We start from the raw sequence: 24,613 nt of genomic DNA, 5'->3' as shown, positions 1-24,613 counted from the left end.
TCACTCCCCCACACAGCACCCAGGACACCCAGGGGACACAGGGGCAAGGGTGACAACAAAAAGAAATGCTCGTTCTAGGTTTTCTCTGATTTTGGGGTAACAAATATAAAATTCCATCTCAAAACTGAAAGGCCATCCAGGAGTTCCTCAGACCTCCTCTGCTGCAGGTCCCTGTGATCTCCAAAATCTGAGCTTGCTGATGCTCCTTTACTGCTTTAAACTTCAAGACCCAGCCAAGTCCTGCCACTCCAACAGTCTGGTTCCAGCAATTCACACAAAAAAATGCAAATCCAGGTGTGAAACAATGGGGTTGTACTAGAAACATAGAAAGAAAAAGCTCACAGCAGTTCAGAATCAATCTATTTTTCTTGCCAGAGAAGTAACACATTAAATAATTGAATGGTTTCAGTATTTGTTAGGATTTCAAAGAAGAAACAACAGCTGTGCATCTGGGAGATTGTCTGGCCTCAGCCCATGCACTGCAAGCTCTGGAATCTGTCTTAAAGTTTGCTTCTACTTTGCAAAGCAGCAAAATGAGGGAAAACAGGAAAATCCACAGCTAAATACAGCAATATTTGTGGTTAATTGCAGCTCCAAGCCACCTAAAACATGTCCTGCAAGGACACCCAAGTGAACACTTGAAGGATTTTAGTTAATCAGGATTTTTACTGGTTCCTCTACAACAACACTGAAGGAAGGGCAGCACAGACAGCTTTGCCTTCCTGGTGCTTCAGAGCAGGACAAGTCCCTCTGTGCATGCCCTGCAGAACTTCAAAGGGATGGAAGAGTGAGAAAGAACAGACCCAGGACAGAGCTCTGAGCAAAGCTGGCCCATCCCCACAGCACAGAAATGCTCCTGTAACCCCCCAGGCACTGATCATGGCACTGCTTGTGCTCATCCTTTTCTCCAAGCAATTCTCACCCACAGCTCTTCTCAATCCCACTCTTTTGTGCTATTTCAGAGAATTTATCCTCTCAGATGCTTTTCTCCTTTTGGGCTACAGCAGGTCCAGCTTTCCAACCACAGCCAAACTCTCCAAGCACTGCACCAGTTTCCACTCCCTCCTCAATTTCTGTAATTGCCACCCCACCTGATTGCTGCTCTCAATCCTGCACAATAATTACAGCAGCACCACTCCCAGGTAAGCCTCATCCCAAGCACATCCTCAGTTTAACAGCACTGCTGAGACATCCATGATTCAACTAATTCTGCCAGGACAGGTGAGCATCTCCCATGTTTTTCTAAAACATGACAAAAGTATAGACAGCTTCAATAATTCCCTTGAGGGCTCTGTGGCAGAAATAGGATTAGAAATAGATACCAAATGTTGTGGCAGCAAGGAGTGGGAAATGGAGAGGGGCTTTACCCCATGCCAGTGTTAAGGCTGGTATTAAGAAATGGAAAATAGAGAGGGGCTTTACCCCATGCCAGTGTTAAAGTTGGTATTAAAAAGTGGGAAATAGAGAGGGGCATTACCCCATGCCAGTGTTAAAGTTGGTATTAAGAAGTCACTGAGGAACCCTGACTGATGGTTCAAGGTTCAGTGCCCTCTAAAACAGGACAGGAAATAGAGCCAAAGCAGGTGACACCCCAAAATCAGCTGAGCACCCACAGCCCCTGCAGACCTGGCTGTGTTCACCAGTGTGCTGAACCCCCAGCAAACACCTCTGCCAGGCAAAAATCGAGTGAAAACCTGAGGAGCTGCAGGAGGAAGGGGCAGCAGTGATCAGCACAGAGACAGAACTTGGGACACCCCAGCAAACAGCTCAGTGAAAAAGACAAACAGCCTTGGATTGATCCCCACTCATGATCAAATGTACTTGTACCTGCTCAGAGCTGCTTGTTTTATATCAGCTCCAGAGTGACACACAGGCCTCCTGCCTTTTATCCTTACATCAATTCCTCATTCCCTTCCCTTCAGAGGGTGAGGCAGGGCACAGCAGCTGCTGAGTGAGCAGCTCATCAGTGCAAGAGGCACAGGAACATCTCGGAACAGCAGCAGCAGTGGAGTTCTGCCTGCCAGAGCCATTCCTCAGGGTGAGATGCCAGGCTGAGAGGCCCTGGCACTGCACATACCTGCCTGCCATCCTGTCCCACGTTGGTCTGGCCCCTCACCACAGTTCTGATGTTGTCATCCAACCTCCTGCAGGAAAAACCCCAGAGTGTCAAACCCAGCTCTGGGAGCCTGACCCAAACAACTGGGGGAGTCCTGAGAGCTACAGAACCAATTTAAAACAAAAAAAACCCTGCTCTAACCAATGCTAAACTCATTATTTCCCCCCCTCCCTCTCTGTTCAATGGCACTATCTTGCACAATTTCAAAGTCTTGTTGCAAAAATAAAAATCCATTTCCTAATTTACCCAGAGTTTCTTGCATTCCTGTTCCCTTAAGCAATATTGTCAGCTCTCCCTTGTCTGTCTGCATTTCAGCTTCCCACATGTGAAAGTGCTGTCTCAATCATTTCATGTTGGCAGCATCAGCCAGCACAGAAAATTTAATTATTTCATGCACATTTGTGTTTATTTTGTACTTTTAGGACCAATAATAACAATGTAAAAATAGAGAGTGGGAGTTTTTACAATATATTCGAACCCTAAAAACTATGAATTCTTGGCAACTGAGTCTTTTGGGTAGTTTGCTCACTCAGCCTTCAAACTGCACTAAAATTTGGTATTTTTTGGTTCTTAGCTGTTTTTCAAAGCTGCACTTTGCAACAAATCAGTTTAAACAGCCTGAAGGACACATAATAGAAGTGAAATATAAAAATTATAGTTGTTTCTGTGCCATAAAAATTATAATTGTTTTGTGCCACTGTTAGACTCAAGGCTGGTCCTATCCATGCCTTTTAAACAAACTAAATCCTGACAGCTGAAGCACTTTTAGTGACAATCAAACCTGAGATACATGAAAGACAGAAATATAAATATTTACCTTATTTTCAACCTGATCTTGTTCACGACTTCATCAATGTTTGCCAAAGACTGGAATAGAAAAAAAAAATATCAGAGAGAAGTGAAATGGTGAATGTTTTACAGAGGAATATGTGATCCCAAAGGTGAATGCTTTACAGAGGAATATGTGATCCCAAAGGTGAATGCTTTACAGAGGAATATGTGATCCCAAACACTCCATCACACAGGGGTTTTGGGGAAGAGGAGAGCAATGGTTTTGTTTTACAGGTGGAGGAGCTGAGACAACTCAGCTGCTTCTCTGTCACATCCCAAAGAGCAGAAAAAGGCAGGTCAGGCTCCCCCATCGCTGAGCTGTGCCCTGTGCTCTGCCGGCAGAACGGTGTGACAGTGACCTCCAGTGGGCACTGGGACAGAGCCTCGGGGCTGAGACCCCCCTGCAGAGCCCAGAGCCACACAAAACAGCCAAAACAACCACAGAAAACAGCCTGGGAGGGGATGCAGAGGAGGCACTGCTGGGGAAACAGCTCCTCCCTGCTGGCAAAGGGGAAAAAAGCCAAATCACAGCACTGGAGAAAGCTGCAAGGCAAAACCACGGTGCTGCACAGGATCTCAGACATGAGAGATGTTGGAGCAGCCTCAAGACACAAAATTCACCTGTAGAAACATCTCTGTTTGGCAAGAGGTTAATCCAAAACTCTCCCTGGGGCTGAAGTTGGGAACACAAAGCAGGGATGTGGGCCCACAGCAATATCATCCTTTAAATCTCAAAATAAAAAATTGGGTTCAAACTCTCCTGTGATACTGTACAGGCAAGACCTGCCTGATTTGGCTGAAAACCCCAGGAACTCACCAATGATTGATATGTGGCAAGTTATGACATTTACTCCACCCACATATAAAATTAATTTATTTCTACTAATCAAAGCAGGACTTTAACTGCAGAAAGCACTCTGGGAGGAAAGAGACCACAAAATGACAGCAAACCCATTGAGCAAATCACTTTAGGAAGTGATTATTGTTAAAGCTTTATTTCCTGTGCTAGTGTTTATAATGAAAGGTTTGGGTACAGGTTTAAGCACTGCTTTGGTCATTTGCCCTCAGGTTACCCTGATAGCAAAGGGTGGAAGTAAAATCTGATAGTAAAAAGTGTGGAAGTGAAGCCTGAGAGTATTTGGAGCATCACTTACTTGCTCAGTGGGAAAGAGAGCATTAATATACTCCACAGCATTGAAATCTGCTCTGTCCAGTGGATCTTGGCTGGGAAATACCTGGAAAGGAGGAGGAAAACAAACACAATCAACCATCACCAGTAATTTCTGTAACTTTACACAGCTTCTACAACTTTTAATTCCCTCAGCACCCACTTCCAGCTGTGTTTCACAGCATTTCTCTAACAAGTGGCCAGGAGCAGAGCATCCACATGCTCTGCAGGGCTGTGACCTCCCAAAATTCCTGTGGCTATCAGCCTGGATTAACACAGATAACTCACACACACAGCCCTGGCACAAGCCATCCATCCAGGAATTCCCAGGACACACGAGCTCTGTATCCCAAACCATGCAGATGCTTTTGTTGAACAAACTGAGGCTCTGCCCTGCTCTTTTCAGCAGGCAAGAGCTCTGCCAGGCCTCATGGTGACAGGCAGAGGGTTTGTCTTCCACAGCCCTGGAATCAGAAACGTGATGAATTAAGGAGTGGCTGTACAAGCTCTCTGGAGACTTGGGTTTGCCACTTTTCACAGAAGAGAAACACAATCTGCTGAATGATTTGGGCAAGGGGAAAGAGCAGCTGTGGTGCAAACAGATCTCATCTCTCCTCAGCAGCTCAAACAACACAAACACAACTGCCAGGATTTGCTTTTTGTCCCCACAGAGTGGAGTGTGGTGCTTTCCCTTCTCTGCCAGCACACTGAAGCTGTGGATGTGCCATCACTGGAAGGGTTCAGGGTCAGTCTGGATGAGGTTTGGATCAGCCTGGGATGCTGGAAGGAAGGAGATGGTATTTAAGGTCCCCTCCAACCCAAAGTATTCCACGATGCTGCTATTTGTCCCACATTTACAGAGCCATCATGGCCAACCTCTGGCAAAAGCAGAGCTGACCCCACAGCATCCCCCCGCTCACCGAAACCCTTCACACCTGGGCACATGCGACACAGTGTTTTACACATTTTGCACTGTGAAATCAGTGATTTTGTGAGATAAAAGCAAATTCTAAATAAAAGATAAAAGAACCAGCCCTCCTGGGAAGCCTTCCCAGTGACTCCTGTGGCCCAGGAGAAGCAGGCAGCTGCCAAACCTGCACGAGGCTGTGGTGAGGGAAGAGAATCTGACATCACCCCATGGTAAGAGCAAACTGCAGCATCACACCCAGCCCATCCTGCTCCCAGCTCACACTCAACCAATCCCCACAAACCCCAAATCTCCACAGGTATTGAGAGCAGATGAAACAAGAGGTGAGATGGGAGATAAAGGCTGCTCAGGAGCCCCACTCCGAGTGCAGATAGGGATCAGTGCTGCAGGCAGCTGGAGCAGCTGCAGGAGCTGTCACTCCCAGCAATCTGTCACAACCCATTAATCAGAAGTGCTGGCCTGGCTTTGGTGGGGCACCAGCCCTGCCTGTGCTCCCCACCCCGCTTCCGGCACGGCAGCTGAGCCTGCTCTGCTCATTTAACCAGAAATGGGCAGCTTCTGCCCCAAAACTGGTTAGGGAGCACTGACAGGAACAACAGGGTTATTGAGAGGTGCTAGAGAGGAAAATGGAAAGCAGCAGGTGGTGTCACCCTCAGCATCTCCCAGTGAATATTGCGAATATTTCCCTACAGCTTTAGTCTTTGTTGAAATAATTCAGCCAGGCATGTGGTGGGTTCTCCACTGCTCAAAAACTCATTTCTGCAAATGCAGAGGATTCTTTCTCTGGACAAGCTCTAGGTCTCCTTTAGAAGCTGCCATTTAATTTACCAGTTCCCAAGGTCACCCCCTGCTCTTCCAGGAGGGCCACCAAAAGCGACCCACAAGCCTCAACACTCAAGAAAGCGCAAAAACTTAAATTTGAGTGCTGCTTTGTGAGGCAGACACTGCTGCTGCCCAGATCTGCTCCAGGAAGAGCCCTCGGGGTGGAAGAGTCACTGCAGGCAGGGCAGGGCAGGCTCAAAGAGGACAAGAGCCATGTTTTGACCCTGGGTTCTCACAGGATTCTGAAAGGTGCCACGAAGGGTTTCGGGGAACACAGAATCACAGAATGTCCTGAGTTATGGGGGACCCACAAGGATTATCCAGCCCAGCCCTGGCCCTGCACAGAGCCCCAACAACCCCACCCTGGGCATCCATGGAGCGGTGCCCAAACCACCCTGGAGCCCTGGCACCCTCGGGGCCGTGCCCATTCCCATTCCCTGGGGATCCTGGGCAGTGCCAGCACCCTCTGGATGCAAACCCCGTGTGTTTCACCACAAACCAAACCAGGACATTCCCATTATCCCAATTCCAGCCGAGCCACGGGCACCGGACTGCACGGGGGTGCTCTGCACACACAGACCGCGTCTGCAACAGCGACGGGAACACCACGAGCCACGCTTGGAGCCCACAGGGGCTGACGGGGCTCGGCCAGCGCGGGGCTCCCCGGGCCCAGCAGCGGAAGGCCCGGAGCCGGCGGGAGGGGCTCGGAGCCGGCCGCGGGCTCTCACCGAGCGGCCCCGGGCCGTGCCCGCACCTGTCCCCTGCGCGGAGGGACCTGCCCGGCGCACCTGCTCGATGGCGGCCTGCACGGCGGGCGCCAGCTCCAGCGCCGCCTCCAGCCCGGCCTCCAGCTCCGGCTCGTCCTCCTCCATGGCGGCGCCGCTTCCGCCGGCAGCGCGCGGGAGGGGTGGGGCCGCCGGGGGGCGGGGCTCGGGGCACCGGGGAGGTGCCGGGATGGGCGTGGTTCCGTTGAGTGGGCGGGGTTTAACCGGACGGGGGCGGAGCCTCCGCCCGGCGGAGCGGGGCGCGTCCCGGCGGCGGCGGCGGGAGCGGCGGGGCTGGTCCGGACCGAGCCGAGCCGAGCCGAGCCGAGCCGAGCCGAACCGAGCCGAGCCGGGCTCTCCCGCCGCCCGGCCGGCTGTTGACAAGCGGCGGCGGGAGACAGCGCGCTCGTCCCCATGTGGCGGACGCTGGCCCTCGCCTCCGCCTTCTTCCCGGGGCTCTTCATCCTCTGCATCCGGTTGCTGCGCTGGGCCGCCCCGGCATTGAGCCTCAAGGACCGCATCCTCCTCAGCGGCAGGTACGGGCGGCAGCGGCGGGACCGGGATGGGGACCGGGAGCGATCCGGGAGGGCCACGAGTACCGAGTCCCGCCGGCCGTGAGTCTGGACTCGGGGGTGCTGAGGCGCTCCGGGGCACGGTCCTTGGCTGGCCTGAGCGGGGGGAGCAAGGACCGAGAGCAGGAGCAGCACCCCGAGTGCGGGCGTCCCTCCGAGCGTGGGCATCCCATCGGAGAACGGGCATCCCACGAGTGAGAGCATCCCCCGAGTGAGAGCATCCCCCGAGCACCGGCATCCCTGCCCGGCCGGACCCGCGCCGCGGTACCGCTGTCGGGGCGGGGATGCTCCGCTGCAGCTCTCCGTCCGTCCCTCCCTCCCTCTCTCTGCCCACGGGGAACCGGCAGCGTTTCCCCGGGCCCACGGGGGTGGAAGGGACGGGAGCTGGCACGGTTCCCCCTGGCACGGCCGCCCCGACACGTCCTCGCCATGACGAGGCGCTGGGGTGTGCACGGAGCGGGCATCCCGGTGCCACCCGCTCTCCTGGTGGCAGCCCCGAGCCCCGGCCCGTTTGGGGTCACTTTTGGGGTGAGCCCTTTCCTCCCTGTCCGTTTCAGGCTGGTATCAACGGTCCAAGCCGCGATGGCAACGGTGTCGGGGATCACGGTTATGCTCAGCTGCAAGAACGTGGTGCACGACAGGTAAGGCAGAGCCCCCTGGGGACGTGCCGGGGATGTGCTCTGCCAAAGGCTTGTATTGTACATTGTGCAAAGGGGAGAGGAAAATCGGCTTCGTGCTCCTCTTTGCCCCACTCGGGTTGGGCAATGTGCTGGCTGTACAGCCCCTGAAACAGCAGCAGCGTGCTCTGGCCTGGGGGTGCTCTGCCAGCACAGTGCCCTCAAAGGATGGGCTGGGACATGGGCTGGAAAAGGGGCTGTATACGAGAAAAATACAGATATCAAAGCTCTGAAAGGGTAGGGAGCCTCCTTACTGGAAACTGAAATTCTACAGAGTCAAGCAGACCTGGTAAGAACTGATTTTAGAGGTGTATCCAAAAGGATTCTGAAAGAGTCCAGAAATGGTAAAGTTGGGATGGAGTTTGCTCTTAAGGAAAATCCTGCAGCCTTTTCCTCTGTGCTCTGAGATAAACTGCCCAGAAGTGGCTCTCAGGAGGAGTGATAGTGTAATCTGGGTCAGAAGGCTTAAAAACAGAGCTATTATCCAGACTAGCAGAGAAGATTGCAGGAGGGAAGAATATAATTATGCTGAGCTGGAATTTGACTGTCACACACGGATTTTATGGTGAATTTTAGGAAGGGCTGCCACCTTGGCCACAGCACACCTGTCTTTAACACAACAGATATGAATTATGTTGCCTTGCTCTAGGTAGTGATATCTACCCAGATCCTCACACCTGCTTAACCCAGGCAATCTACGAGTTATCTTTTTGTCCTGAAATAAAATTTCTGCTGTAGAGATAAGGCAGATGATGGATCCCAAAGCCACACAGACAGAAGGTGCTGCCAGCAGCCCTCCTTCCCCCGGGGCTGTCTCCCTGCCTGGGTGTACTCGAGGCCAAGGGCTCTGTGCAAACACTTTGTGGGCAGAGACCTAGATTTTCTTTGAATCTGGAGGAAACTGAGCCCAGTGCTCAGCAGGGAGGATGACAGCAAGACAGCGAGCCAGGAAGCATCACAAAGGTTGCAGTAAAATTTGCCAGTTTATTTACAGAGGCAGACAATCGTTATATTGCTGGTGCTGTAATTGCCCTCCAAAGCCCTGGGCAAGTTTAGCAAACACAATCACTTGCCACCCGTGCTTCACACCCCTCACATCTTCCCATCTGGAGCAGAACTGCCACAACAATTTTTTTTTCCTTGGGATGGCAAGAGAGCAAAAAAGAGATTTGCGCCCCAAACTACATTTCTCCAAGCAGCAGCAAAGGGTGGTTTTGTCTATTTTTTTTTTTTTTTTAATCAGTGTGATTTCATGCAGGACTTTTTAAGGAGGCTGGTGTCCCTGCAGAGCAGGGCTTGCTGCTGCCCAGATTGTGCAACCAGGATTCCAACATGCTTTGGGAACAGGCAGCTGCCTGCAATTATTTCCCAACTGACAAACGCCTCTTGGGGGTTTATCGCCTATATTGGATATTTTGTGCTTCGCTCTCCAAACTCCAGGCCAGCCATCTCTGTTAACTCGGAGCTTTCCACGTGCTTCCCGAGCATTCCCTGGGTTAGGCAGCCAGCTGGTGCAGTGTGACAGGCGGCAGAGACCCAGGATTGGGGGTTTCCGCCACCAAGCATCAGCTCTGGGGGTCTGAGGGCTTAGGGAGGAGATCACCTGTGCAAAGGTGTTGGCTTGGTGCTGGATCCCAAAAAATGCTGTGTCTCCGTGCAGCAACCACCTGGCTGTGGGGCTAATCAGGATCCATCCTTAGTGCTGTGTTTGTGCTGGGCCAGGCTGAGCTCAGTGCCTGGCACAGCCCAGCAGCAGCGGGTCAGCACTGAGATCCTTCCTCCACACGTACCAGGCACCTTTCTCTGGCTCAGCCTGAGCCAAACAGAGTTAAAATTCAGCTTCAAAATCCATTGAAATGCTGCCATTTCAGTCCTGAAGACTCTTCTATGTCCCAGAGTGAGTGCTGGGAGCTGTTGTGATGCCTCTGTGTGTGTGCTGCTCCTCCCCAGGCACTGGCTGGCTGTGGAGTACGTCTGGGTGCTGGTTCCCTACATGACCTATGACATCTATGTCATGTACCTGTGCCACTGGCACAAGAGCCAGGAGAAGGGGATCCTGGAGAAGAAGCACTCGCTGGCCAGCGTCTGGAGCTTCCTCCTGCAGGAGAGGCTGATGGTGACCCACCACCTCTTCATCCTCATCGTGCTCACCCCCATCACCCAGGTAAGGGCTGCTGCAGGAGTCCAGGACCCCCTGGACGTGCTGGGTGTCTGCAGGGCCCTGTGCTCAGTGCTGCCTCTCTTTACAGCACTTCAGGGGAGAGCTGGGGGACTTCTTTGTGGGCTGCATCTTCACAGCAGAGCTGAGCACGCCTTTTGTTTCACTGGGCAAGATCCTCATGCAGGTAGGTCAGGAGGGACGGGGCTCAGGGCTGGGAAGCCCCCAGCAGCAGTTCATCCCCCTTCCCTGGCCCAGGCTCCATCAGCCCCTCTCCAGGCATGGCTGAGCTGGGGGTGTCTCAGAGAGGGGCAGCCCCACAGCTGTAGCACAGATCTCTCTGGCAGTGCTGCCTTCCTCCCTTTCTCCCACCAGGAAGCCCAGTGGCGTCCCAGAGCTGGGGGCTGTGCCTTGGGCTGGTGCTGCCCTCTCCTGCACCACGTTCATTCCCATCCCTGCCCTCCTTCATCCCTTCCCACTCCCCTTCCTCCAGCCCTCCGGGATGCTCCCAGTGCCCCGGAGCTTTGGGATGCTGCTCACCCCACATTCACCTCCTTCCTCCCCAGCTCAAAATGCAGGACACGCTCCTGCACAAGGTGAACGGGATCATCGTACTGGTGACCTTCTTCTTGTGCCGCATCCTCCTGTTCCCGTTCATGTACGCGGCGTACGGCCGCCAGGTGGGGATCCCGGCGTACCTGGTGCCGTTCCGCATCCCCCTGCACTGCAACATCGCCAACGCGTCCCTCATCGCCCCCCAGCTCTACTGGTTCACGCTCATCTGCCGCAAGGCCGCCCGGCTCTACCGCAGCTCTGCCGCGCACCGGAGCAGATAACGGAGCTGATAACGGCGGGGCTGCCACGGGGCAGCGTCCCTCGGGGAGCGGCGGCTCCGCTGGAAGCGCCTGCGGGGCAGCACAGCCGGGGCTGGGAGGGCTTTGCTCGTGTCCCCCTGCCGAGGGGAACCGGCCTGGAAGCAGCGACATTCCCGCTGGGATGCGGCTCTGCGGCCCGAGGGTTACACGAGAGGGGTTTGTTCCAGCCCCCCCCCGGCGCTGACACCGGACACCGGCGCGGCGATGCTGGAGCGGGCCCAGCCCCGGCCACGGGAGCCTGTGCCGGACCTGCCGCGGCCCCAGGCAGGCCTGGAGCTGCAGCACAGCTCTGCAGAGCCCTTCCCGACCTTTGCTGACCTCAGCTCTACACTACAGCCCTGTTCCGACCTCCCACCTGCACCTCACCTCCTCCTGCTGCTGCTGCTGGGCTCAAGCTCCACTCAACCCACCCGGTGCTTCTGGGTGCTTTTCACTACAAACCTGTGACGGTCCTGGGGGACTCCTGTGCTCCCAGCAGGGCAGAAGCTCATGCCAGGACAGGAGAATGGTTCTGCTGTCTCAGGGCAGCACGGGGACAGGAGCCTGCCAAGTCCTTGTCTCGCCACCAACACACAGAGCACTGTGCAGAGCCCCTCCTTGGCAAGGGGTGCAATTTCCCCTCCCCTAACCACAGCTGCTTTTACCTGGCCTGCATCCCCTCAGCAGGTATTTAACACCACCTGGCACGCCCTGCCCTGCAGCTGGCACCGCCACACCCTGCAAACACCTGCACAGGCCATCCCTGCAGCCCCATCCCACCCCGTGAGGCTGCCAGGGACACAACTGGGGCTGCACAGAAGGAACCAGCAACCCCACAGCAGGACGCTGAGCTGGTCCTCAACCAGCTCAGCCCATTTCCACTTTTAGTCACAGCAAAATGGGCACAGGCTCCCCAGCCTGCCCTGCACCACAGGATGTGTGCAATCAGACCACAGCTGAGTTCATCCCCTGCAGCCAGCACCAGCCAGGACAGCCACCTCCTCCTGCAGCCTCCTGTGCCTGCTCCAGGCAGGGAACTGCACTGGCACAGCCCCCATGCCCAGAGACCTGTGACCACTCTGTGCCTTTCATTCTGTCTGAAACCAGCAGGCGAGCTCTGCGGAACCTGGATCTTCTGGGTGTTGGATCTCATCCCAACCACAGCTGCCGTTCTGGATACAGTGTAAAAAACAAAAAGGGCCTCTTCCGACCTGTGGCTGTTGTTGCAGAGACTCCACAGTCACAGTAACCACCGAGACCAGCTGATGTTACAAACTCCTGCAACTCCTTACAGATGTTGTATCTCACTGTTTTCATTGCGAATAACGTGCCTTATGTAAGGACCAAAAAAAAACCCCAGCCAATGAGGCACCTCAGTTTGCACTAACACTGCCCTATTTACTATCAGGAGACCAATAAAGATTTCCTCTCTGAGTCACACCACTGGCTGGCTCTTCCACGTGCTGTTCATTGCTGGGTGGGGGCGTTACATGTGGGGTTGCTGCTGCACCCCCACCTCGGGGCAGAAGCAGCACACATGGATTTCCAAAGGTTCCTGCCTGTCCTGAACTCACCCAACTCGATTCCCAGCCTCCAACTTGCTTTCCAGCCTCAGGCAGCACGTGGCAAAACCAGCAATTCTCCCGGGACTAGGAGAGGGCTGGTGGCAAAGCAGCCAGAGGGAAGCGATTTCCTCGATGCTGGAGGCTGCTGTGCAAATGCAGAGAGCCAGCAGGCAAGGCTGCAGCCACAGAACTGGCAGCTTGGCTCAGGAACAGCTGTGCCCAGTTATTCCAATGGAAAACCAAAGCATCTCCTCCTACCCATCTTTATACTCCTACTTCCAGTGCTAAGTGGGAGAACACAGCAGGGAGGGAACAAACTCAAAAATGAAAAACAAGGGTTTATTACACATCTTACACGGCCCAGCTCAGTGCTCTGAGCGTGCTCCCAGCTTGCTGAGCTTCTGCAGGAGGGTGCAGCGCAGCTCCTGGTGCCCCAGGCTGTGGGTGACGGACTGCAGGAAGTGCCCCTCGTTGGCTCTGCGCAGCGCGGCGCACGGCGCACGGTCAGCCCTGCTGGACGCCTCGTACTGGGACAGCACCTCCAGGGCCACCACCAGCAGGGGCTCCTCGCAGCCCGCAGCTGGCAGCATGGCAGCCACGTGCAGCAGGTGGCAGAAGAGCTGGATGCAGGTGAAGGACACCTCCTGCGCGCAGGGCTGGGCCGCGGCTCCTGCCGTGGCCTGCAGGGAGGCCAGCAGCTCGGTGAGGCTGGAGCAGTAGAGCTGCACCAGGTGCAGCCAGGCCTCTGGGGGCAGCCAGCTGGAGCAGCTGGAGCTGCAGAGGAGCTGGAAGCCCCTGAGGAGGAGCACGGAGAGCTGCAGGTGGCAGGAGAAGGGGCGGAGGTTGAGCAGGGGCAGGTGCTGCACGTACTCCAGCGTGTAGGGCACGTGCAGCACCTGCCTGCGCAGCAGCTGCTCCACCACGGGCACCAGCCTCTTCCACTCCCCCTGGCTGCACCAGGGCAGCACCTGGATTAGAGCCACCAGGAAGCCTTTGCTGAAGAGATTCACCTCCTCAGGGTTGTCCACGTTGACGGAGAGCAGTGCCAGCATGGTGTCCCTGAGCGCTGGGGACACGCAGCAGCACTCCATCCACGCCAGCAGCCCGCTGCCCGGCCCGTAGGCTGGCCAGGACTGGGATGTCCACTCGTCCTCAGGGAGCCTGCAGATCTCAAACAGCGTTGCTGGGACCTCGTTCTTGAAGTGGTCACCATAAAGGTTCTTCAGACGGAGCCCCACGGTCCAGTCCAGGGATGCCACCTTCCTGTGGAGCCAGGCCAGAGACTGCACCCACAGCTCCGAGGAGGGGAAAATCTCTGGGCCCAGCAGCTCACAGAGCTGGCAGAGGACGTTCAGAATCAGATCTTTGGTCTCCAGGGAAGGGAAGAGCTGCTCCCTAGGCTGATGCCAGTACTTGGTGTAACCATCCAGAAGTTTGCAGAGGCTGAGGAGAAGCGGGAATGGGTGGCAGGATTTGATCCAGTGCTCTTCTGAGCAGGACGGTGTTCCCAAAACCTTACTGAGGATCTGCAGGCTCAGCTCAATCTGAGCAGAGTCTGACTTCAGACAGGGAAGGACAAAGGCTTTGGTCACTTCTGCAGGTGACACAAGGGGGGTGGCTGAGCCTGGCTGCATGAGAAAGGCCAGGAACTGAAGGAACTGCTCCTCTTCCCTGGCTGTGGAAAGCTTCCCCCAGACTGCCTCCTGCAGACACCTCAGCACCAGGCTGCGTGGCCTGCCTGCATCCTCGTGACTCTCCTGAAAGCTCAGTGCTGGGAAGGAGCAGAGGATTTGGGCAAGGAACTGGTGTGCTCCAAGGTTGACCACAGCAAGGTGACAAACCTGCTTCACTGTGGCCTCGGGGGACAGCAGTGTCAGCCTGGCCACTGCAGCCACGGCCCTGGCCAGGCCTTCGTCAGACACACTCTCTGTGATCTGGTTCAAAGTCACATTCAGGTCCTCCTGGAACCCCTCCCTGACAACCTGCACGTTCTGGGACACACCTGGGCCACCCCAGGAGGCCAGGACACCTGAGATCACTTTGTTCTTGTCACTCAGTGAGAGCTCAGTGTAACACTCCACGATGGCTTTGGTCACTTGCATCTGCAGCTCCTGGGCCTCCTTGTCGTGGTGGGATGTGGCAAAGCTCACCAGTGTCTCCAGCAGTTTCAAAACCAGCTCAGGGGTCTGGAACAGAGCTTTGTTCTCCACCAGGCACTCGACCCAGGCCTTTGAACAAGCCCAGGTCTTTTCAGATGCAAAAACAGAGCAGGTGTCCAGGTGGCGGTCCAGCCTCTGTGCAATGATGGCCATGGCAACTGAAGACACCAGGCTGGTGTCCAGATCCTCCAGGACAGCCCTGGTGTCCCTCAGGAAGTCCTTGGTGAGCTGTGCCAGCTCTGACACCAGATGTGTCTCACCTTCTCCCAGGTCTGTGGTCTCTGAGAGGGAATCCAGGTTCTTCCCAAGGCTGGTCAGAGCCTCCAGCAGCCGGTAGCTCTCGAAGCTCAGCTCCTCAGCTGCCCTCAGAGTGTCCTGCAGCTCCTCTCCCCAGGCCTGCAACAAGCTGCAGAGCAAGTCCAAGCCAGCAAAGAGCTCCTCACGAGAGGGTCTGGTCAGGCACAGCAGGCTCATGCTCCTCTGTGCCTCCCTCACCTTCTCCCCCAGCCCACAGGGGTGGTACTGGCTGTCAGGGTCACTGCTCCAGAGCCTGACCACGGCACTGAGCTTGGCCAGGTGCTCTGCGATGGGCAGGGGGCTGTCCCCTGGCCCCAGCGCCGAGGACAGGCACAGCAGCTCGGCCAGGTTGGCCAGGGCGTGGCACCTCAGGCGGGGCTGGGCGATGCAGCCTCGGATCTGCTTCAACCCCTGCAGCAGCACCTCCGGCAGCCCGGGGGCAGCGGGGTCACCCTTGAACCTCTTGGGGGGCTGCAGCCCATCCTCCAGCGAGGGCTCCCCGCCGTGCTGATGGATCAGAGCGCCGAACGCCGCCACCGTGGCATCCTCCTGTCCCTCCCTGTGCTTCAGCACCTCCCACCACACGTCCAGGAAGAAGCTGACGTCGGACGGGGATGTGTCGCTGGAGATGTAGTGCACCAAGCTCTCCAGCTGTGCCCGGCACACGCCGGGGGGCAGCGCCAGCAGCAGCTGCACCAAGAGCCGGGGCGCGCCCAGCGCCTTCACCAGCTCGAAGAGCGCGGTGTGGTTCACATCGGGGATCATCGCGCCCACCGAGAAGAACCCGTCCTCCTTCCAGCCCCACTCCAGCGCCGCGGGAGGGGCGGGCAGCAGGATCTTGGCCCACACGATGGCCACGGCCTCCTCCTTCCAGCGGCCCCGCGGCGAGGGGCAGCGCTCGCCGATCTCGCGCAACGCGTCCGCGATGGGCACCCCGGCGCGGGGCCAGTCCGCCTTGCGCAGCTCCCGCAGCGGCCGCGGCTGCAGCAGGCGGGCGGCCAGCAGGAAGCCGCCGTGCAGGATCGCCGTCTCCTCGCCCACGGCCCACGGGCCCCCGGGGCAGCCCGGCGCCATCGCGGCCCCGCGCTCCGCCGGCTCCATGGCGGCGGCGGCGCGAGATGACGTCACCGCGGCGCTGCGCTGACGTCACGCCGCAAGCCGCGCCCCCCCGCCCGCAGCGCCCCCTGGCGGAGCGGAGGTGGGCTGAATTAATTAATTAACTAATTCATTCATTAATTGCTGCGTTCCCGTATCAACGTGTTTAATTTGACCAATAGGATTCCAAATCGCCATTAAAACGAATCGAAGTGGGCTTAATTCATTAATTCATTCATTAATTGCTGTGCTCCAATATCAACGTGTTTAATTTGACCAATAGGATTAAAATTAAGTTAAATTAATTCATTCATTAAATTAATTCATTAAATTAATTAATTCATTCATTCATTAATTGCCACGCTGCAATATCAACGTGTTTCATTTGATGAATAGGATTCAAAACTGTGATTAAAATTAATTTAATTTGGCATAATTCATTCACTCATTAATTGCCACGCTCCAGTATCAACGTGTTTAATTCGACCAATAGGATTCAAAGCCGATATTAAATTAATTAATTAATTGCCATGCTCCAGTATCAATGTGTTTAATTTGACCAATAGGATTCAAAACCATCACTAAATTAATTAATTATTCATTCATTAATTGCCACGCTCCAATATCAACGTGTTTAATTTGATGAATAGGATTCAAAACTGTCATTAAAACAAATTGAAGTGGGCTTAATTAATTCATTCATAAATTCTGTGCTCCAATATCAACATGTTTAATTTGACAAATAGTATTCAAAACAGTCATTAAAACTAATTTAATCAGGCTTAATTAATTAATTAATTGCCATGCTCCACTATCAACATGTTTAATTTGACCAATAGGATTCAAAACCATCATTAAAAGTTAATTTTAAAATTCACACAAAACCGCAGCAGGAATTTTTCCTGCTCCAGCTCAGAAGTGCCAACACTGCCTGATCTTCCCCATGAAATTCATTTCAGTTTTGTGATGCAAACCTGATTTAAGGTATTTTATTTAATTCTTTCATCAGAAAAACGAGCAGTCAGGCAGCACAAACAATGCCAGGAATGGCTCCCTGCATTCCCAGCAGAGTGACTTCATTCCAACAGAACAAACTCTGAACTTTTATTTCCAAAATTTCTCACCAAAACCTAACTGCAAACTTATTTCAAGCTGCCCCTGGCACCTCAGCAGACAGTGCAGCTGCAAACCCCAAAGCACAGCCTCAGCTCCTGGAAATCTCCAGAAGAAGGGGTGAGAACCACCCCATTAACAGCAGGATCCCAGTGAGAAACACCCCAGGGGCTCTCGAGTGAAATTTCCCCCCAGAATTTGGGGAAACACCTTGGAATGAAACAAGGATGGAGCGTTCACACAGATCATTTCTTTGTTCCCAATAAAGGGATGCACCCCACACCCCAATTGAGAGAGGGAGTAGCCACAGCTACCTCAAAATCTCCTCTCTACTCTGCAAATAAACATCAGCTGAAGCAAATTAATCAGAAAATTAATTAAGCAGAAAATAATGAATCTATTCACCTTTCTTTTCAAACAACACAGAAATGTGAGGTTTTCTTGACTGATGATCCCTGGTTCTGAAGGCAAGGGCTCAGCTGCTCCTTTGCTGCACAGCCCCAATTTTGGGAAGGAGGAGATGTGAAAGGCAGAGACATCAGCTCAAATCAACCCAAAAATCCACCACGGGACATCCCAGCACCCTCTGGTTGGGAAGGCAGCTCTTGAACAGGATTGGGATTTTCTTGGAAGGGCTCCAAGGCACGGAGGAGCAGCCCAGGCCATTCCCCAGCTAAGCTGAAACTTTCTTCATGTTGTGCTCAGCAAACCACTTGTCACTCTTGTCTGCAGCCATGGCCTGCACAAAGACAGGGGGAAGTGCTCAGAACAGCAGGAATAATTTACCCCTCCCTCTCTGGAGGGATTAATTATTTTTTAGCCATTAATAAGGAGAATTGACACTGAAAACCAATGTTCTGTGTCACAGCAAACAATGTGATCATGCCCCAAGAGTGAGGCTGGACAAGTGCAACCAGGGCACCAAGTGAGCGTTAAAAATTGATTTATTTTCCTTACCAAGCCTGGGTAACTTGCTTCTAGGAAAATTTCAATTTTTTATGAGTAAAAACTAAAAATTTAAAATAAATTTTAAAATTATAAAAATAATAAAAACATGGAAACATAGAATAAAAATATGGATATTTATAATAAAAATATGGATATTTATTAGAAAATATAATAAAACTAATAAAATAAAATGTGAAAATTTTCAAAATAAATACAAGTAAAAATATATACCGGAATATAATAAAAATAACAAAATATAAATAAGATTAAAAATAAAAATACATACTAAAATATAATAGTAAAATAAAAAATATAGATAAATAAAACTGAAAATGAAAATAATAAAATATAATAATTATATAGATAAATAAAATAAAAATATATACATTAATATAATTAAAATAACATAAAATATAAATAAGATTAAGATATACATATATACTAGAATATAATAAAAATAATAAAATACAATTATGGATAAATGAAAATTAAAATATATAACAGAATATAATAATAAAAGAAAAATAAATATATAAAATAATAAAAAATTAATAAAAATATTTTAAAATATAATTATTTTTATGAGAAAAATTACATGTATCTCTGATCAGGAAGAAAATTAACATGCAGTCACTTACATCATCCAACAGCTTGTCACCATTAGGGTCCACCTGGGACAGCTCTCTGAATGCTTCATCTCCCACAAAACAAACTTCATGTCCATCCTGGAAGGAAGCAGCTCAGTTATAACCAATGGCCAGGAGAATTTAACCCCAGTTTGATCCCTGTTCCCAGTTTCACTCACAGGATCAGCCAGAATCACCACCTGCACCGTGGCCTTGCCAGGTGTGTCCAAGCTGACCAGAGGGGTCAGAATCTTCTGATTCTCCTTTTCCATCAGGGCTTCAATGCCTGGCAGCTGAAAACAGAAAAGAAACTCAAATCACCTCAGTGCCAGGAAGATAAACAAGGTGTGTTCTGTTAATACTAAAAATGGGAAAGGGCTGAGGGAAGGGGGGCTGGCACCTCGTCCTTGGCACAGGAGAAGGCGACGCGGCCAAACGCTGTCCCGTGATCCACTGCCCCTCCTACAGCCCTCAGCTCCAGCTTGCACTGCAACAGAAAAACAGCCTGGCTTGCAGGGAAAAACACAAAACACAGCCTGGCCTGCAGGGAAAAACACAAAACCCAGCCTGGCCTGCAGGGACACTGCTCACTGCTCTCCAGGCTGCAGCTTTTCCTCCAGGATCTGGTGATTCCAAAATCCCCCATCCACGCCTTTCCCACCAAGCCAAAGCAAACAGCTCTGCTTTTTTTAAAAGCTTCAATTCAACACACCTTCAATTAAAACACTCCTAATTAAGGGCACAGTTGTTTTAATTAAGGATTTTTTCCCTTTTAAGATTCTGTTCTCAGGAAATTGGTGATTTTTCCAAGGACTGACCTGGTCATCAGCATAGCCCAGCAAAACTCTTTGTTTCTCCTCATCCTTCTCATATATTTTCATCCCAAGCAAGCCAGACCAGTAGCTCACAGACTTCTGCAGGTTTGAGACACCCAGGGTTACCTTCCACACGGGATCTTGAGGATTGCAATAATTTCAAATTAGCTACAAACATATTATAGGTTAAAACCCACAGTTAATGTCATGGGTATTCTTGAGAATTAACAGAGAAATGATAAAAAAAGTGTTCTGTTTTACAAAATGCCATCAAAATAAACACACTCTGATACCCCACTGGTAAATCTCTGCTGGACACCAGTAGGGGTAAATATTTCACCTTGCTTAAGCTTTTCCTTGTCTTCCAGGTAGAACTTGTATCCTCCTGGGGCTTCAGTTTCAAAGACACCAGAGGTGACCTCTTTGAGGGGCCAGCCCATCTTCTTGGCATTGCTCACAGCCTGGCTGGACACGAGAGTGATGCCCTGGAGAGGACACAACACAATCCATGGGGTGGATGCAGAGGCATCACCTCTTTTCACACAGCAAACACAAGAGCTCCATCTGCTGCCAGCCACTAAATCACAAAAAATTATTAAAATAATAAATATGAAAGTGTTTTCCTGCAGCAAGTCCTTCCTAGCTCAGCATTCCATGGTGGACCTGGCAGCAAACAGTAGAGCAGAGGAAGAGCTCCAGAAATGTTTAAGTGAGCACAAATCTGCTCTTCCATCTCAGAAACAACCACAAAAGCAGCACTGAAGTGTTTAAGGGACAAATAGCATTAAAAAAACGCCAGCTGGTACAACCCATACAACAAATGAGCTTCTAATTATTAAGGTAAATGAGCTTATCATGAGAAGGGTTGGCTGCTTGCAGTGGAACTCACCAGGAAGTCGTTGCCCAGGCGATATTCCCCAATGCCATAATTGTAAGTCAGCTCCACCACAAAGTGATTGTCCTCTGGTCCATAGCCCACCATGGTCTTGCTCCATTTTCCATCATAAGGGCTGCAATATAAATATTACCCATATTTTAATGTCATTAGTGTTGCAATGAACCATCAAGAGCTGCAAGTATTTGCGTTTCAAGGGGGAGTTGCATTTCTAGAGTAAGATCATGGCAGATTTGACCCTGGGCTGTGATTCATGCCCATATGATAAAAGCAATTCCACCTCATTAACAGTGCTTTAAGGGCATAGGCTGCTCATTAGCTGCAATTACATAATCACTTCCTTATTGCTAAGCAGGAAAGGCTAACAAACTGTAAGATTCCTTACACTTCAGAATAACATGTGTTCCTCTTTCTTCTTTTTTTCATTCCTTTTTTTTTACAGAAGGCTTTGGGGCTAACAGGAGGGATTTTTAACTCAAGAACCCTGATACTGCCACACTTATATAAACAATCAGTGGGAACTGGATGTAATCCCTGGTAAACTGAGAAATAATTCAGACAAGTATCAATCTACAGATGTGGCATTTATGTTCAATATAAGCACCGCACTTGCAGAGTGGGGGGCTGTAGGTTCCAAGGAAAGAAATTGAATAAAAGATAAGCTAACCCTTACTTTGGTGTGAATAACAGCTCGGGGCACTCACCCGTTGCAGGTGGCCTTGCAGCCCTCCTCGAACTCCTCGTGCCGCAGCACCTGGAGAGCCACAGCACGGTGTGGGTTGGGAGGGGACCTCGGGGATCCATCCCCTCGTTCCGACCTGGAACGCCTTCCCCAGGCCGGGGGAAGAGGGAGGGAGCGGGCAGGAAACGGCTCCAACCCCATCCCCATCCCATTCCATTTCATTCCATTCCATTTCTATTCCATTCTCATCCCATCCCCATCCCTATCCCTTCCCCATCCCCGTCACCGTCTCCATCACCGTCCCCATTCCCACCCTATCCCCACCCCATTCCCATTCCATCCCCATCCCCGTCCTCATCCCCATTCCCATTTTATCCCCATGCCATTCCTATCCCCGTCACCATCCCCATTCCCATCCTATCCCCGTTCCTCTCCCCATCCCCGTTCCCCGTCCCCGTCCCGTCCCCAGGGCCGCGCCCCGGGCACACGGAGGGCGCAGAACCGCCCGTTCCCGGCCGCAGCCGCCACTCCCCGAGCCCAGCGATCCCAGCCGCTGACCCTCATGCCGAGCAGCTCCCGGTAGAACCGCGCCGTGCGGGCCCGGTCTCCCACTTTGAAGACGAAGTGCAGCGCCCTGCGGGCGGCCATGGCGGCGGCGGCCGTGACGTCACGGGGCGCTGCGCGGTGCCGCGGTGACGTCACGGGGCGGTGTCATGGCGGCGCCGTGGCCGCCGCTGTGGCGGGCGCTGCTGAGGCCCCGCGGGCCGCGGCCGGAGCCGGGCGGGCGGCGCGGGGTGCGGGCGCTGCGGCGGAGCCCCGTGCGGGTGCTGCAGCCGCAGAGCCCCCGGGAGGAGCCTCCGCCGCCGCCTCCGCCGCCCGCCGTGGAGCGCAGCGCGGCCGCGCCGGGGCTGTGGTATGAGAAGGCGGCGGCCGGGGACCGCAGGCTGGGGTGAGCGCGGGGAGCGGGCCCGGCCGTGCTGCCCCTCGGAGCCCCGCTGGGCTGGGGGAAAGGGCTGCCCGTGGGAGGGAGGGGGGTCTGAAAGGCGCTGCCGGGCTGGAGGTACCGGGAGGTACCGGGGAATGGTTGAAGGGAGCTCAAAGCCCACCGAGGAAAGGGGGATCTGACAGGCGCTGCCGGGCTGGAGGTACCGGGGAATGGTTGGGGTTGAAGGGAGCTCAAAGCCCGTCCCGTTCCATCCCTTACCTGGGCAGGGACACCTTCCCACAGAGCAGGTGCTCCAAGCATCATCCAGCCTGCCCTTGGATACTTCCAGGGATCCAGGGGCAGCCACAGCTGCTCTGGGCACCCTGTGCCAACCTTACCACCCTCACAGGGAAGAATTTCTCCCCAATATCCCATCCAATCCTGCCCTCTGGCAGTTTGAAGCCATTCCCCATTGTCCTGGCACTCCAAGCCCTTGTCGCTTGGTCCTTCACCACCTCTCTTTCCCGTACTGAAAAGTGCTCTAAGGTCACCCCAGAGCCACCTCGCCCAGCCTCTCCTCCTAGGACAGGTGCTCCATCCCTCAGATCACCTTTGTGACCTCCCAGAGGAGCTCTGAGGGGCTGGTGAAGGTCAGACTGGAGGTATTGTGACCATCACAGCCACATTCCCTGAATGATTTCTCCACAGAAAAGTGGTGACTATCGCCAAGTCAAAGAAGTTTCGGGATAATCACGGGAAGGTTCTGCTGGAGGGGCACAGGCTGATCAAGGATGCTCTGCAGGCAGGGGCTGTGCCACAGACCCTCTTCTTCAGCACCGTGAGGCACCTGAAGCTGCTGCCTGAGGCTGAGATAAAACGAGCCAGCTTGGTTAAGGTGAAATTTGAAGACATCAAGACCTGGTCTGACCTCGTAACTCCTCAGGGGCTTCTCGGTAAGTTGCCTCTGAAACAGTTGCAACACTGCCCAAAGGGAAACTTTTCATATTTAGAATAATGACTCTTTTAATAATCTTTCCTTAGACATAGCACTGCTGGAAAATAAGTTTTCCTTGCCAAATGACAAACTCTGCTCAAACTTCCTTTAGGTGGTGCTTTTCCTAACACTTCCTCCAGCACATCTTTAGTGAGATTTGGGCCAACTCTTTCAGAGCAGGCCTCTCCTTGGGGTGGGTCACTCATAAACCTGTCACACTCCATTTCCTCAGGCATTTTTTCCAAGCCTGACCCTGCCAAGATGTCCTACCCTGCAGCTCAGCTCGCCAACTCCCTGCCCCTGCTCCTCATCTGCGACAACATCCGAGACCCAGGAAACCTGGGCACCATTCTGAGGTCTGCAGCAGGAGCAGGCTGTGAGAAAGTGCTGCTCACCAAAGGTAAGAGAAAAGTTTGGGGGTAAGGGAGGGAATGAGGTGCTTGAAGATGTTCCTCAGGGTTTGTAAGGAGTGGCTGGCATGGCTGGCTGTGGTGTGAATCCCACCTTGGTGTGGATCCCTGTGCTGTCACTGTTTCTCCCCGTTCCTTCCCAGGCTGTGTGGATCCGTGGGAGCCAAAGGTGCTCCGTGCAGGAATGGGGGCTCATTTCCGTGTGCCCATCATCGCCAGCCTGGACTGGGACTCTGTACCCACCAACCTCCCTGCGGGCACCCAGGTCTGCGTGGCCGACAACAATGCCCCCAGCAGCTCATTCCTGCCCAGAGGGGCTGCCTCTGCTCCTGCCAGCCCCACAGCTCCTGTGAAATCCAGCCCCAGGGCTGTTCCTGAGCACAAGGATGAAGAGGGAGCAGCAATCCCAGAGCTGGCTGTGCAGCATTACTACGAGGACTGGGCAAAGGCACCAGTGGCCGTGGTGGTGGGAGGGGAGACCCAGGGCCTGAGCCCAGCTGCACTGGGGCTGGCAGCCAGCACGGGGGGCAGGAGGCTGCTCATCCCCGTGGTGCCAGGCGTGGACAGCCTCAACTCTGCTATTGCTGCTGGCATCCTGCTCTTCGAGGGCAGGAGGCAGCTGCTGTGCAGGCACAAGCAGGAGGATGGCAGGCACAAGCTGCCTGTGCCAGGCTGAACTGTGGTTTGGGTGCTGAAAGAGCACCTCTTGCATTTGGTTCCTTGAGGGTTAATAAAAGAGCAGCTCGGGCTGTTTGGTTTGTAGTAAATGAGTATTTAAGGCTGGAGAGTGCTGGGATGAGTGTGTGGCTCCCAGTGGATGTGGTGGCCACACGGTGATGCTAGAGAGAAGGGAAGGGAAGCGAAGGGAAGGGAAGGGAAGGGAAGGGAAGGGCTGGGTAGCAGCCCTGGCCTCACCTCAGCGGGTTCCCCCCTGCTCCCGCTCTTTTATCCAAGAAATCCATGAAGACCCAGCCCGGCTGCTGCTGACAGCGTGTGTCCTTCCCAGCCTGGCTGTGGTTTTGGGTCACCAGACCAGATCGCTGCTGCCTGAATGGGTCCTGCCTGTGCTTACCCAAACCCTGTGCTCCAGCAATCATTCCCAACCCTGCCATGGCCATGGCTGTGCTGTGGGGTGTCCCAGCTCCTCCTGCCCACACTCCTGGGAGGTGCTGGGCTGCTCCTGGAGCTGCTCCCCAGTC

At 53.4% G+C, this 24,613-nt stretch overlaps 5 protein-coding genes across 7 annotated transcripts in view; 2 read left to right on the top strand and 3 right to left on the bottom strand.

Annotated features, from left to right (window-relative positions):
- VPS53 (VPS53 subunit of GARP complex) overlaps positions 1 to 6,752 on the bottom strand; it is a 63,686-nt gene extending 56,934 nt beyond the window's left edge. For both annotated transcript variants that reach the window (XM_054287410.1, XM_054287411.1), the window contains exons 1-4: positions 6,654 to 6,752; positions 4,102 to 4,182; positions 2,934 to 2,983; positions 2,078 to 2,144 (exon numbers count right to left, since the gene is read on the bottom strand). In XM_054287410.1, coding sequence (XP_054143385.1) covers positions 2,078 to 2,144; positions 2,934 to 2,983; positions 4,102 to 4,182; positions 6,654 to 6,737 — 282 coding nt within the window. In that variant the 5' untranslated portion in view covers positions 6,738 to 6,752. The remainder of the gene's footprint in view (positions 1 to 2,077; positions 2,145 to 2,933; positions 2,984 to 4,101; positions 4,183 to 6,653) is intronic.
- Positions 6,753 to 7,043: 291 nt separating this feature from the next.
- TLCD3A (TLC domain containing 3A) lies at positions 7,044 to 10,964 on the top strand. The gene is made up of 5 exons (XM_054287321.1): positions 7,044 to 7,165; positions 7,759 to 7,842; positions 9,829 to 10,042; positions 10,128 to 10,223; positions 10,603 to 10,964. Exons 1-5 carry the CDS (start codon positions 7,044 to 7,046, stop codon positions 10,870 to 10,872), a joined length of 786 nt encoding a protein of 261 aa, XP_054143296.1. The 3' UTR covers positions 10,873 to 10,964.
- A 1,816-nt stretch (positions 10,965 to 12,780) lies between these two features.
- Positions 12,781 to 16,012, bottom strand: GEMIN4 (gem nuclear organelle associated protein 4). Its single transcript, XM_054287142.1, has one exon. The coding sequence runs from the start codon at positions 16,010 to 16,012 to the stop codon at positions 12,821 to 12,823; it is 3,192 nt and encodes a 1,063-aa protein (XP_054143117.1). The 3' UTR covers positions 12,781 to 12,820.
- A 970-nt stretch (positions 16,013 to 16,982) lies between these two features.
- GLOD4 (glyoxalase domain containing 4) lies at positions 16,983 to 21,752 on the bottom strand. 2 transcript variants are annotated; one of them, XM_054287171.1, is made up of 9 exons: positions 21,644 to 21,752; positions 21,108 to 21,157; positions 20,398 to 20,518; positions 19,849 to 19,993; positions 19,512 to 19,648; positions 19,094 to 19,180; positions 18,873 to 18,986; positions 18,706 to 18,792; positions 16,983 to 17,858 (listed from the first exon to the last, which is right to left on the bottom strand). In XM_054287171.1, the coding sequence occupies exons 1-9, from the start codon at positions 21,731 to 21,733 to the stop codon at positions 17,793 to 17,795; spliced, it is 897 nt and encodes a 298-aa protein (XP_054143146.1). In that variant the 5' UTR covers positions 21,734 to 21,752; the 3' UTR covers positions 16,983 to 17,792. The 2 variants fall into 2 exon arrangements, with proteins under 2 accessions (XP_054143146.1, XP_054143147.1); XM_054287172.1 differs by lacking the exon at positions 21,108 to 21,157 and having other exon boundaries at positions 21,644 to 21,734.
- Positions 21,753 to 21,798: 46 nt separating this feature from the next.
- Positions 21,799 to 24,185, top strand: MRM3 (mitochondrial rRNA methyltransferase 3). The gene is made up of 4 exons (XM_054287514.1): positions 21,799 to 22,034; positions 22,719 to 22,963; positions 23,237 to 23,404; positions 23,558 to 24,185. The coding sequence occupies exons 1-4, from the start codon at positions 21,799 to 21,801 to the stop codon at positions 24,088 to 24,090; spliced, it is 1,182 nt and encodes a 393-aa protein (XP_054143489.1). The 3' UTR covers positions 24,091 to 24,185.
- Positions 24,186 to 24,613: the final 428 nt, after the last annotated feature.

Source organism: Melozone crissalis, unplaced genomic scaffold, assembly GCF_028551555.1.
Source record: "Melozone crissalis strain CALT ecotype California unplaced genomic scaffold, PUWL_Pcris_2 ptg000057l_1, whole genome shotgun sequence".
NCBI classification, from domain to species: Eukaryota; Metazoa; Chordata; class Aves; order Passeriformes; family Passerellidae; genus Melozone; species Melozone crissalis.
The sequence above is the reverse complement of the archived record's forward strand: the minus strand, read 5'-3'. Positions and strand labels throughout refer to the sequence as shown.

Excerpts from the sequence above, each read along its gene's own strand:
- TLCD3A (XM_054287321.1), top strand. The coding sequence starts at position 7,044 with ATGTGGCGGACGCTGGCCCTCGCCTCCGCCTTCTTCCCGGGGCTCTTC. Across the intron at positions 7,843-9,828 it reads AAGAACGTGGTGCACGACAG|GCACTGGCTGGCTGTGGAGT; the intron begins GTAAGGCAGAGC and ends GCTCCTCCCCAG. Across the intron at positions 10,224-10,602 it reads TGGGCAAGATCCTCATGCAG|CTCAAAATGCAGGACACGCT; the intron begins GTAGGTCAGGAG and ends CTTCCTCCCCAG.
- GEMIN4 (XM_054287142.1), bottom strand. The coding sequence starts at position 16,012 with ATGGAGCCGGCGGAGCGCGGGGCCGCGATGGCGCCGGGCTGCCCCGGG.
- GLOD4 (XM_054287171.1), bottom strand. The coding sequence starts at position 21,733 with ATGGCCGCCCGCAGGGCGCTGCACTTCGTCTTCAAAGTGGGAGACCGG. Across the intron at positions 20,519-21,107 it reads TGCAAGGCCACCTGCAACGG|CCCTTATGATGGAAAATGGA; the intron begins GTGAGTGCCCCG and ends TTTATATTGCAG. Across the intron at positions 19,994-20,397 it reads GCCTGGGCAACGACTTCCTG|GGCATCACTCTCGTGTCCAG; the intron begins GTGAGTTCCACT and ends TGTCCTCTCCAG.
- MRM3 (XM_054287514.1), top strand. The coding sequence starts at position 21,799 with ATGGCGGCGCCGTGGCCGCCGCTGTGGCGGGCGCTGCTGAGGCCCCGC. Across the intron at positions 22,964-23,236 it reads AACTCCTCAGGGGCTTCTCG|GCATTTTTTCCAAGCCTGAC; the intron begins GTAAGTTGCCTC and ends CCATTTCCTCAG. Across the intron at positions 23,405-23,557 it reads GAAAGTGCTGCTCACCAAAG|GCTGTGTGGATCCGTGGGAG; the intron begins GTAAGAGAAAAG and ends GTTCCTTCCCAG.